Below are 14,228 nucleotides of genomic sequence, written 5' to 3' on the forward strand. Positions count from 1 at the left end.
GAAGAATTCTATAATAACTTACAACTAATTCTGGCCATATACAATTAAAATAACCTTTTAATGATGCAGCCTATTTCTGACGTGGGCACGCAATCATATTTTTCAAATCTGGAATGTGCCACTTTACAAACAATAACTATGGAGTGCTGTTATGTATTCCCATGGTTTTGAGATTTGTTTTTTTAGCGGTACATTGTACTTTATGTTAATATTAAATTTAGGAGTTGAGTTACTTTGTTTATATATTATACTATGGAATTATTATGTTATTTATGTTAGTTAAAAGATGGAAAATTTGCATTTGAAATGTTTCAATAAAAATTATTTAATTTACAAAAAAAAAACCTAAATAAATTTAAGTCGGTAAAGTTTATTAAGGAATTTACATAAACAAAAAAAACCTGAATTTTTCAAATGAAAATTGGAAACATTTGCCCTATCCAAATTTGTAAAGTATTTGCCCTGCACTGGGTGTAAATACAAAATAGGTACTAAAGATTAAGTACTGTAGGACTAGGGTCAACTAAGATTAAACCCGTAGGGTATGTTCACACAGTTCATTTTACAGCATTTTTTCTGCAAGCGCACATTACGCACTTTTATTATGCGTATCTCATACCTTATTTATGCAGTCAATTGGTTAAAAAATGCCGCAAAACTGCTTTAGGAATTGACATGCTGTGGTGGAAAAAAAACCGCAGCTCTAAAAACGTAAAGAAAAAAATGCCCGTGTGAATGAGATTTTAGAAAACTCATTTATTTTGCAGCTGTAATGCACTTGTGAACAAGCTCGGCACCTAAATCACGAGCTAATATAAAAAAATAGTAAAGCTAAAATTAAAAAAAAACAGTCCTATAGACTTTATTACATCTACTTAAAAAAGTACTAAAGGTAAAAATAATACATAGTTGATACTTAACCTAAAGTAACATTACAGTTTTTTCTACATCATTTTAGAGTTACCGTATTTCTCTTTTTGTTCCAAGTAGATTGAATGGGTCTCACAAGATTTTATTTGATCAGATTATATTCACACATAACTATATATGGCGTCTGACTATTGAGAGACACATTTCTCGATTTTGGATCTAGCATAATCCCCAGAGATTTATCCAAGCATCCTCTGGTTGACCTTTAAGTGAAATGAACTTGTGAGGCCGCGTGATAATGCATTGCAGCTTCTGACTGAACTGTATTGATGAGGACACAGTTAAGGATTATTTTTTGCTGTATGTTATGTATAAAGAGTTCAGAATGAAGGAGACAGTAGAAAGATTCAGTAGAAAGTTAGTTACTATCACAGACAATCCGTTCTAAATCCCCAAAGAAATTCTAGAAACTGAATTTTTCTACAGCTATAGCACCTTACAAGGTATTGAATATTGAACAGATGAAACCTCTGTATTGGGGCTGTTTTTATAGAGTGGTAATTTGTAATTTTTAAAAGCAATTTGCTATCATGTACAGTATTGTTATGGCAGGTTTTTTAGGATGTGCCAAAAACATTATGATTTCCCTGCAATGAAAGTCAGTGAAGGCCACTTCACTGCAGTTGGGCCCTCATTTTTCAGTAGGTAATGGTGTATAATAGCTTGCTTTAATGGGAGAAAATACTTTCATTTGGCTTATCCTTCTAAATTGTACATAGTATTGCTATTTCCCTCATACTAAAAGTCAATTTCACAATTTCTTATCTGAGTTCAAGGCTTTGATATACTTTACTTTCAATCATGGTTACCAGACAGAATGGACAAAAGGTTGTGGAGATCCCCAAGCAAAACATTCTCATCAATGTCCAATTAGTGGCGCAAAATACTATGTAGAGCCTAAATCATACCAAAAACCGAGTCCACACAATTTCCAGTAAAAGGAGATCTGTCGGCAGGTTTTCGTTATTCTATGATATACTTTAATTGAAACTGAAACAGCAGTGTTATGATGAGTCACCGAGGGAGGAAAAAACAAAATACCAGCTAAGTCCAGAAAAACCAGAGAGGTTGGCAGCTATCGGATTGCAGACCCCTGAACCTATCCACAACAACTAGCAGTAGCCGTGGGGAGTTCCTACGGTGCCCTAGACCCCTCGATCACAGCCGGAGAACTACATAGCCTAAAGACAGAAAGGGGAAAAACTAAACTGCCCCAGAGCAGACCCCAAAGCAATAGGCAGCCCCCAACATATAATGACGGTGAAGCAAGATGAAAACACTAACACAGATAGAAAGATAGGTTGAGCAAATGATGGGGCCCAAGCTAACTACATAGGACAGGATAGGAAAGCTGCTGTCTGCCATCTGCAAAAACCCTATCAAAATGAGCCAACCGACTGATGGGAAAAACAGGCCCTGAAGTCGCTAGGCTTCAAAAGACTATATCAGCACTCAGGTATATTCTGAAGACAGAGCAAAAGATCAACAGATCAGAGACAAAAATGGAATTCAGCTCACCCCCGGCTGGGGATGGCAGAACTCCCAAAAAACAAGGCAAAACAAAAACAAAACTGAAGAGTACAAAGCAGAGCAGAAAAACTTAGCTTTGAGACGCAGGAATCAGACTGGTCTCCAAGAATCCAGCAGGAAAATCACCAGCCAGGAAGAAGGGCGTCGGCAGCCTTATATCCAGTCCTCAATTCCAGCCACCCAGTCATCATCTAGCTGCCCAGGTGTTTGGTAATCAGTCTCACTACCTTCCTTCACTAGAGGAGGGAGTTCATCAGACCTCAATGGTGAAGGGAAAAATGAACTCACGAGTCACAACACAGCAGTGTAGGAGGCTTCAAGGGTATCTGTCACCATTTTTTGGCCACCTAATTTGAGAGCTCCATGATGTAGGGACAGAGACCTTGGTTCCAGCGATGTACTTACTGAGCTGTGTTTTGCTGTTTCAACAAAATCAGTATGTTTTCAGCAGGAGATTATAACTAGAGGACTAGGTGTCTTATGCCTCCTAGTCCAACCACGTTCCTGAATCAATTAGTCATTTTCTGTCAATATAGCTGTACACAGAAGTCAGCCAATCAGTGGTGTGGGCAGGGTAACACAAAGCTCATCATTCCAAGCTCAGATAGATCAGCTTTAAAGAAAACTATAATTTTGTCAGAACTACTGCACCCAGTAAACTAAGTAATATATCCCTGGAGTCAGAATATCTGTCCCTACATCATGCTGCTGTCAGATTAATTTTCAAAAACCTACTGACATGGTACTTTACTATCAGAGACATGTGGCTGCTTTAAATCATCCTGTAGAGGATGGTGGAGGCCTCAGAGAATAAGCCCCTTTTGCCCACCCATTGTCCATTCAATTAAAAGCACAAATAATACAATACAAGCATGATAAAAGAGGTTGTCAATAAATGATCAAACAATTTCCTGGAATTGCAGACACAGATGGTGATAAGTTATTGATTATTATATAGCAAATTATGTATGGTATAATAGACTAAACAAAGATGGTAACTGGGGATATATCAAACCATAATCAGGATTCAATGTCACAATGAATTAATAGCAAATACCCATAGTTACGAGCATAATGTACGTCCAAGGTTGTGGGGAGTAGCCTTTTAATCACACATGTATATATATCACTCGTCAAAGAGCGGTCAATCCATAACAGCAGTAAATCATATAAAGTGCTTACCCATTATAAAGTGCCTTTCCAATTCCAGTCAAAGTCCCCAATGCGCGTTTCGCCTGAGATTTTTCAAGGGTTGTCATCCATTGTTTTTCCATTTTGTGGTAGCAATTACCTTAAATAATGGAAATTTGGGTGTTTCTTGATAAGTCAGAATTACATTAAAGATACAGTAATTTTATTCTAGCAGTGGAGATGTCTGGGTGGGACTTGCTTACTCTGCTGAGCGTGATACCCATTTCTTCTCACAGTGATGTACCATACATGTGCTACTGGAAACCTCTCTGAAGACTCATACTTTTATTTCATGTTATTAATGTAACTGTTGTTGTTCGCTTGCAGTTTATGCTCAGCCAATTATCAGCAAGGCTCAGCCTGACCTGCTGAAGAGCCATTTCATCCCCACGCTGGAGAAACTGAAGAAGAAAGCAATTAAGATTGTGCAAGAGGAGGAGCAGTTGAAAGCAGACAGCAAGGCCGACACTCAGGAAGCAGAGCTGCTTATTCTGGATGAGTTTGCTATTTTATGCAGAGATCTGTATGCCTTCTACCCGATGCTAATTCGATATGTAGATAACAACAGGTATTAAGATTTGAGCAGACCACACTTTAATACTTTATTCTTTTTCAATCATATTCATTTTTTTTTTTTTTTTTTTTTTATTGCCAGGTCCAATTGGCTCAAAACACCGGATGTAGACTCTGATGAGCTTTTCAGAATGGTGGCGGAAGTGTTCATTCTTTGGTGCAAATCACATGTAAGGAATAGCTATTGATCTGCCTATGTTTACTCATTTTGGACTGAATATTATTTAGTGTGAATGAACTAAATTATTATATGAGGCAATTGCACTATAAGCAGTTTCCTCAAATAATATTATTATAATTACTTCCTTAAGAGAGATTTCAATTTTAAACTTATGGGGTGCAACCTGGAAATCAAATTCCCCTTATTTTTTTGTTTGAAGGAATTGTAAAACAACAGTGGAGCTGTTAAAGCCAATCTGTCACCAAGTTTTTGCTACCTCATCTGAGAGAGCAACATAATGTTGGAGCGGAGACCCAGATACCAGCGATGTGTCAGTTACTCTACTGTGTGCAGTAGTTGTGACATAATCAGATTGTTCTCTGCTGTAAAGCTAACCCTGCCCACACCCCTGATTGGCAGCTTTCCATGTAATAAGTGCTGGGGGCATGGTTGGACCAGGATGCATGAGAGAAGCTAGTCCGGCAGTGGTAATCTCCTGTTGATAAAACACTGATAGTATTGAAACTACAGCACACAGCCTAATAAGTGACACATCACTGAAATCGGTGTCTCAACCCCTACTTCATGGGGTTCTCAGATTACGTAGCAAAAGCCTGTTGGCAGATTCTCTTTAATAGCAGCCTGTATTATGTGATCAATGACAAAACAAAACAATTATTCAGGTCTTTGTTGTAAATACACATTGCCTTGTTAGAAACTAATACGTGATATTTGAAATGTTACTCTATATTTGGAATATATTGTGTTACCAAGCCTGATTATCTGTGTGTTTGCCCCTAGTCTGCTATCTTATTGGTGCTTATAATCATCTTATCTTATTGATGCTTATACTTGTCTAAATGAAGGTTGTCCAAACTGGTTAAAATCTGTAGTTTTTTTAAGTTGCCTATTTATCATATTTATCATATTTTTGTATGCATGTGTAGTTTTATGTTGGGAGACATCAGTTTCAAAGCTTACAGAGTTGGGAATTCAGCTTTGAACTATAGAACAGTACATTATGTTACTGAGGTCAAGATAAATTATGTAAAGTATTAGCAACGTTACTCATAATGTGGAATAAATCTCAAAGTGGCTGCAATTTTTAGGAGTGCACTGCTCATCTCCATCCTGTGTTACGCCCAATGTTGGCTCAAGTGGATTTGTGGACCGACTGTGCCACAGGGCCGGGCCTTCCCAGGTAGCTAAGCTGCTACCTGGTGTTCCCTGGAGCTCCTGATGGTCGAGACAGACTGGACTGCAGGTAGCTTCCAGATACCACTCCTGGGCAGAGCCCGATACTGTAGCTACTAACCCCAGGAGTCAGGTACGCTGACACTGATTAGGGTTAGGTCTCCGTTCAGACTAGTAAGTTCTGGCACCTCTACAGAACGATTACTGACATGGATTCGGACTCGGTTCAAACAAACGGTCTAGGATACTGAATCAGGGTTTGGCCGCACACGGACCAGGGGACAATGTTATTGCACTGGCCACACATTGACCAGGGGATGAGCCTCAGGCATGGTTGCTCCGGGAACAGAGGATGAGGTTCAGGAACTGGCTGCTCCGGGACCAGGGGATGAGATTCAGACACAGGCCGTTCCTGGACTAGCCGTTGAAGTTCAGGAACTGGCGCTTCGGGATCAGGACTGGCCACACTGGGACCAGGGAAACAGGTTCAGGACACTGGCCGCATCTGGCACAAGGAGATATCACAACTCATTAGTAGGATACTTTATTAATTAATTATTCCACACATTGCTTGGCAACTCCCTAGAGGAGAGGGAGTCTTTTATATAGGATGACTCCCTGCAACTGTCTGGGAGCCATCTTGCAAGTGTACTGGTTGCACTAAATGCCCTCAGCTACAAGCTGAGGGCATTTAATATATGTGTGCTCTACTGCTTTAAGAATGGGGTAGTACGCACACGCATACTAGGCACGCCGCTGGAATTGCGGCACGCACACAGGAAGAAGGAAGCAGGAGCACCATGAAGACCACGCTGAGGGCCGGTGCGATGAGTAAGCCAGCTTCCCTGACTAAGGGAGAAGGAGACACCTTACAGGGGAGCTGACAGCAGCGCTGCATCCTGCTTGCCAGTACACTCCTGCTTGATAGTTTTGAGAAGCGAAATAATTATACCCCTGGTCCAAACTGCACTCTCCAATTTTCCAAAACGAGGCAGCTTTTCCTCTGCAGCATTGGAGGAGCAAAGGGGCAATGAAGCTAGCTGGATGCAGTGTCAGAGCAGCGCTTATAAGCTCTACATAAAATATCCTGAAAGCAACGCACTCCTTGCCTAGGAGATCAGATATCGCTGATAGAATGCAACAGTGGCCAGTAGCCTATGCAACAAGCAATAAACATTAAGATTAACCCCTTGATGACCGCCAATATGCCTTTTAACAGTGGCAGATAAGGGCCTTATTTCTCAGCACCACTTTTTAACGGCACTGAGAAATAAGGGTATAGCTCCCGCCATCGTCAAAAAATCTCCGGGGTCTTGGCTATGGGGGGGAGGGTAGATGAGGCTCCGGAGAACATGATCAGGGCTGATTTTTACAGTCCCCTATCATGTGATTGCCGTTATTCACCGAATAACAGCGATCACAAAAAAAATTTAACTTAAAATTAATTTCTCTCTATAATCTAGCATATCAGAGAAGAGAGAAATGGGATCCGCCGAGCCCAACTGACACCTCCGCCATCCCCACCCCTTCAAGCTCCATTCCCTGGCCCACCGTGTCATCTTCCTGGAAAAAAAGGTGGTCACATGCGCAGTGCGTCCATCGAGTTCCGCTGGCCAGTGCCTGGCAACAATAGGGATTTTTTTTACTACTGGTTCCTTTTGATCAATGTGATAGACCCTATCACAGTGATCAAAATAAATTGTAAATCAAATCCCTCTTTGTCACTTACTTAACTAGAAAAAAATATATAAAATAATTGTAATTTTTTCCATTCTTTGCAGTTAGAGTTAGGTTTAGGGTTGGGTTTAGAGTTGGAGTTAGATTTGTTTTGTTTGATTTTTTTCAAAAGTTAAAAAAAATGATGACGATATGATGGCTAGTGTTGAGCGCAAGTGCTCGCTACTCGAGTTTGCATCGGGTGCTCAGGTATGCACAGAGTATCGTGGATCCCCGCATGTTTTTTAGGTGTATAACAGCCTCAAAAGATGCTGGGCAGGGACTCTAGTACCCACGGCACCTGCGATATTTGGTGCATACTCGAGCAACCGATGCAAACTGGAGTAGTGAGCACTTGCACTCAACACTAATGTCAACATATTCATATATATGATATCTAATGTTATCAAATTCTGTATCGTACCTGTAGATTCAAAATGCTCACTATGCCCCTGGATAAAATCCTTGAGGGGTTTGGTTTAAAAAATGGGGTCACTTGTGGGGGTTTATACTGTTTAGGTACATCAGGGGCTCTCCAAACACAACATGGCATCCATTCTTGATTCCAGCCAATTTTGAGTTAAAAAAGTCAAATGGTGCTCCTTTCCTTCCGAACTCAGCCATGCACCCAAACAGTGGATTTCCCCCACATTTGAGGTATCGGTGTGCTCAGGAGAAATTGCACAACAAATTTTGTAGTCTATTATCTCTTGTTCCCCTTGTGAAAATAAAAAGTTTGGTTCCTTCCCCATTGTTTCAGTTCTTGTGAAGCACCTGAAGGGTTAATGAACTTCTTAAATGTGGTTTTGAGCACTTTGAGGGGTGGAGTTTTTAGAATGATGTCACTTTTGGGTTTTTTCTGTCATATAGACGCCTCAAAGTGACTTCAAATGTGATGTGGTCCCTAAAAATAAAATGGTGTTGCAAAAATGAGAAATCGCTGGTCAACTTTTAACCCTTTTAACTTCCTAACAAAAAAAGTTTCCAAAATTGTGCAGATGTAAAGTAGACATGTGGGAAATGTTATTTATGAACTATTTTTTTGTGACACCACGCTCTGATTTAAGGGCACAAAAATTAAAAGTTTGAAAATTGCAAAAGTATCAAAATTTTGCCCAAATTTCTTTTTTTTTTCATAAATAAACGCAAGTCATATTGAATATATTTTACCACTATCATGAAGTACAATACGTCATGAGAAAAAAACAATCTTAGAATTAGTATGATACGTTGAAGGGTTCCAGGGTTATTGCCACATAAAGTGACAGTGGTCAGGATTGTAAACTTTGGCTTGGTCATTAAGGTTAAAATTGGCTCCGTCACTAAAGGCTTAAAGATCACTCCGTTCTGGAGAGCAGGGAGGATTTTTATTTAACAGGTAAATTGCAAAGTTACTTATTTTGATAATCACTTTACAATGTTAACCATTTATAATATTGAGAAATCCCTAAAAAGTAAACTGTAAAATTATGTCTCTAGGTAAAGAATATACAATTAACTGACAGAAAGGTCTTTTTTGATCTTTGTGTACAAAAGTAAATTGTTAAACTCAACTCTTCTGTATTTAAAAGTGTTGCAAATGTGTATTAGTTTGTTGGATTTTTTTGTTTTGCGCTTTCAATGCTATTTTCTCCTTTTTGGTCTTCGGTTTAGAACTTTAAGAGAGAAGAACAGAATTTTGTGATTCAAAATGAAATCAACAATCTGGCATTTCTAACTGGAAACAACAAGAGTAAGATGTCAAAAGTAAGTCTATTAGCACCAAGCTGCAGACATTTAAATGGCAAATGGATTTGGTCTGACATCTGCAGGTTTTCTGACTGAAATAACAAATCTGTTCTATACTCAGTCGTGCAGTTGCTTAGCTATAAAGGGGAAAAAAGTTATGGATACAATTGTGTTCTGAATCATGAGGATGATCGAAGACTCCTCTGTCACCGTGTCATGCTACTAATAGCGTGAGATGGTATTAAAAGAAATATTATACATTGTACGTCACAATAGAAAATATCTAAACATTATGTAAAAAATTATTGGGATTTTGCAACTGCCATTTGGATTATGGCAACATTTTCTAAGGTGATACAATGAACTGAAAATAAAATATTGCGCAAAAAAGTGGAGCGCCCGCCAGGGCCATGGGATTACTTGGTACCGGGTCGGTTGTTAAGGGGATCTGTCACGGTAGCAGTGACCCAGCCCATGGCCCTACTGGCCTCCACAATACAGACAAAATTTACCAACATAAAAAATAATATTCAGTCATATTAGCAATTCTGATAGTTGAATTAAATATACTTTTAAATTCAGCAAGATCAAACGTAGTTAGCTCGTATGAAACAATGTTGGAATACGTGCAGGTAGCGCAGAAGGGGCAACGGGAAAACACTGACATCTTTTTTTCAGCATTTTTTGTAGCTGCTTTGCTGTTGTCTTTTTTTTTTTAATTCTACATGTAACATACTGGCGACTTCAAAGTAAAAGCCGCTATAAGAATGGTCAAGTCAGTTCTTCTGGCTGCTTCAAGGCTTTCAAAGCCTGGAGTCGTTAAAATAAGTTATAAAAAAAGTTTTGAAATTGCTGTGCATATGTTCATTTTCTTTCACGTGGGCTACAGGCGGAATATGACTGAAAAAGACCCCATTTCCACATACTCTTACGTTTAAAGGAAATCTGTCAGCACATAATGACTGTTCAAGCCAAGTACATGATCTCAGTGCACCCTTGGCATGGCCAAACATTTGAGTGCACCTTCCCACCTACTTGTTGTTCATTTATCTCCTCCCTTCTCTGGCTGTATAAAGCCAGAGCTGGCAATCAAAATAGAGGTGGGTGGGGTGGAACCAGAGGTGCCCTTAACTGCTTGGTAACACCGAGGGTGCACAAAGCAACTGTGCTTGATTTCAACAACAGTCATTCTATGCTGACAGACCCCCTTTAATATTGCACTTTTGTTGGTTGGGGGTTTCAGAATTCTGATTGAGGTTTATGGTTAAGGTTTTAGAATGGAAGTCTTGTGGTATCTTGTTAATATAAAACGCTTTGTGGTGTTTAGAAATTCTCCCAACTTACATATATGAACACCTAGGTCTTATGTAGGTGACTAGGTGGTATACAGTTGCATGTACCCGCACAGCGTATATGTCTTTCTGGGATCCCCCTATATTTCTAAGTATATGCTTTTCAAAACATTAAAAAAACACATGCCATCGCATATCGCCCAATGTATGTCAACAGGGACCCGGTTTTGGCATAAGATAGGCCATATATATGGTATAGGCATATGTGGTAAACATTAGTAGAACTGGGATATTAGGAATTACATTCATAGTAAAATCAGTCAGCTGCTATTATTACATTTGTGCTTTAATTATAGGTAGAAAATTATGAACTATAGCAATATTGGGATACTGTATATGTTTTGGCAGATGCAGATGCAGAAAATATATTGAAAAATCTTTACCTTCATTTATTATGTTGGAAACATGTGTATATCTATATATATATATATATATATATATATATATATATGTACACACAGAAAAACTGCATTTAAAGACTATTACTCAGACTTCCGCATAGCAGAGTTATGTTATGATGTTTTCTTAACTTGTGTTATAACATTCATTTTAAAAGCCCCACAGTCTGGTAAGTATGGGATCTGATCCAATTATCCAATTATTTTCTTTGCAAGACTGGTCTGTTTTGGCATCTGACTAAAGAAAGAGATAACAAGGCACAATGTTCTTTTATTAATTGGTTGTGTTATAACAGAGACTGGTAGAAATATTTGTTTAGATCCTCATTTTATCAACTCTGTTTACTGCCTTATCATCTCACAAGTAATTAAGGAATATATGGTTCATTTTCCATCTGTTTTACTTACTTGTCTCCTACATTTTTCTTTCACACAGCCCATACAAGTAAAGGTACAGCATGCATGACCTGTCTATGTATTAGCTAGCCTGGCTCCATCCATTCATACTGTATGTTCCATAAGTCTAGCAGTGGCGTCACCAAGGGCAGGCATATTTCATGGCTTTCAGATAGGTTAGACCATGAATATTTGGTGCAGCGAATGAATTTTTAGATCATTCCATAGCAAGCTTATGATGAAAACATTGTCCATTGGCAATCTTTCCAGTTGACCAAATTTCATTATCCGAGAGGACATTGCTAAGTTGATTATCTGGAGTGTCTGTGGTTTGAATTAGAAATAACATTTCATTAGCATATCTGAAAACTAGAAAGAATAGGCCACGGAATATATGTAGAGGACTTATATTTTCTTAACACACGTGAGCTCATCTGCCATTAGCTGACATATGCACAAGGTTCAACCATTAGTAACATGTGTTCTGCAACGGGTAGTGCCGGAAAACCTTCCATCCACATTGAAAACTAATTTCATACTGTCAAACATTACTTTATCTTACCAAGGATATATATTCTAACTTTTTTAGCTCAGGTTAAATATGTGTGTATCATAGAAATAAGATTTAGGGTTATTACATGGACCCCCTCATAGCAACACCCTTGTGACGCCACTGATGTTATACGTAGTCTGTCATTTACATGGATACCGTTACTGTATTACCCTACTTTGGTGCTATTCATAGATCAGTGTTGCAGAAACCTGTTGAAGGCACAATGTAAGCAAAGCTTTGATGCCCAGCAAGTTATTTTACTTCTTACCCCAAGGCACTTCATCTGGACATGGGTGCTGTAAAGGGAGTTCTTTTTTTCCTGACAACCATTAAGTGTCCAGGTAGCTGAAACAGGCGCAACCATGCCTGTAACACTACAACAGAAGAGTAGCCATGCTTGGAGTAGTTTAATAATGGCATCACTTAGCAGTACTTCACTTCATTGTATGAGTATTTAAAGAGGTTCTCCGGGACTTTTACATTGATGGCCTGTTCTTGGAGTAGGACATCGATATTTGATAGGTAAGGGTGCTGGGTGTCAGCTTTTCCCTGTGCCTGTGGTGGCCAGAAGTGGTTAGTTGCAAGCTGCATGGCATAGCTTTGCCAACTGTATAGTGACCATGGCTGGGTGTTGCATTTTCACCCTCTATTTGAATCAATAGGGGCAGATGTGAAGTACCCAGCCACGACTACTCTAAAGTTGATGGAGCTGTGCTGTGCAACTCAGCAACTAGGCCCTTTGCCCAAAGGAACAGCTGATAATCAGGGGTGCCGGTGTCACACCCCCACCAATCAGACATACATACACGCAAGTGTATGTTCTCTCATCCAAGAGAATCAGGTCAGTTATGCAAATCACACTCCTATCTAAGGCTAGGTTCACATTTGCGGATGGCCGAGCTTCGGAGGGCTGCGGACTTCCTCCGTGAAGCTCCGCCCGCTGCCACTTCTCCTCCGGTTAGTTCCGCCTACGTCTGCATGCGGCCTGCGTACCTATCTTTAACATTGGGTACACAGGTCGTGCGGATGTATGCGGATGCCTCCGCATGCGTCGTTTTGACGATGCTGCGACCCTCGTCGAACGCAAAATGTTGGAATTTGATGCGGTCGAGTATGACCCAATGTTTTGTCGAATCGGACTAATAATATGGTTGTGTGCACAAGCCCTAAGGATAAGCCATCAATGTAAATGTTCCAGACAACCCTTTTAAAAATACTTGCGATTAGGTGGCCATCACTCATCAAGCCATATATTTCAAAAGGAAATGTGCCTAATATAGCAGTATTAGAAAAAATAAATAATCTCTTCGGACACCATAGCGTGCGATTTAGCATGTAATGTGGTGACCAATATTGAGCTGTATTACAGGTCATAGTTCTTTTGGGGGCACTTTTTTGGTGGCTAAGTTTTAATTTTTCTAGAAGCACATTTCTAAAGGACATTTTGGAGATAAAAACTGAATAATTTCAGACGGATCTATTGTTCTCCTAATATGTGTTTGTACGCTGGTCTTCAGACAGAATGATGATCAGATTGCATTTTCATATACATTTGATAATTAGTCATGTTGATGCATAGTAAAAAAAAAAAAATTAAAGTTTGAAGAAATTTACTTGTTTGATAAAGTTTTGCTATAACAAAGTTTATAAATGGCTAATACATGCTTGTGTAGCTCAGAGCTTTGACTTGCAGTCTTAAAGTACCAGTCACTCTGTCCTTATTGTCCTCCATTATCTCTTGTTTTTTCTGTATATATTTTCTATTACTTTGATTCATTTATTGATACCATTTAAGTTTTAGCAGCCTTAAAAAAGATAACCCAAAATGTCGCTCAATAAATCAGCTTTAGCCTTATACCCTTATTAACTGTTCTCATATGCAATCCCTAAGAACCCTCCTTATAGGACTATTGTCTGTTTATTTCATTTAGTTTCCTTTTTCTTTTTTTTTGTCCCTTATAGAGGAACTGTTGCTTTAAGACTCAGTTTACTACTTTAATGTGCCTTATTCATTACTACTTGAAGTACAGTATGTTTCACTTGGTGTCCAACCCGTGGTTCCATTTAGTCTAGTCTCTATTCTGTATTGTCTCTTGTGTATTAAGAGTGGTGATTATGTCATTGCAGGCTTTGTTTTCTATATTTTTATTCTTTGCTATATATATATATATATATATATATATGTAAGAAATATCTTGAAGTAGAGTGCGTCATGAACATTTACTGGTATTAGTCCAATAAGGTGTGAGCTTGGAGATTATTTCTAAAGGTATCCTGAAGTCGTTCGTGTACAACAAACATATTCTATGACAATGGACATTTTCCATGATTAAATATATATAGGCTTAATTATATACTTAATTATGGAAATTGTGCATTCCATGTGACTAATGCAATACAGACAAAGCACAGGCCAGAAAAAAAAAGATCTAAAGGGGTTTTCCTAGGCCAGAAAAAAAACAAGTTTATTAGTTTGCAAATAGAAAAATAAAAAAACACTAATCTAC

General features: G+C 38.8%; 1 protein-coding gene across 1 annotated transcript in view; it reads left to right on the forward strand.

Moving 5' to 3' along the window:
• The window catches only part of RYR3 (ryanodine receptor 3), an 869,465-nt gene that overhangs the window by 679,252 nt on the left and 175,985 nt on the right, over positions 1–14,228 (forward strand). The window contains exons 68-70 of the mRNA XM_073552155.1: positions 3,979–4,219; positions 4,307–4,394; positions 8,948–9,040. Coding sequence (XP_073408256.1) covers positions 3,979–4,219; positions 4,307–4,394; positions 8,948–9,040 — 422 coding nt within the window. The remainder of the gene's footprint in view (positions 1–3,978; positions 4,220–4,306; positions 4,395–8,947; positions 9,041–14,228) is intronic.

The sequence above is a fragment of the Dendrobates tinctorius genome, unplaced genomic scaffold (assembly GCF_039654945.1).
Source record: "Dendrobates tinctorius isolate UK_male_01 unplaced genomic scaffold, ASM3965494v1 ptg000186l, whole genome shotgun sequence".
NCBI lineage: Eukaryota > Metazoa > Chordata > Amphibia > Anura > Dendrobatidae > Dendrobates > Dendrobates tinctorius.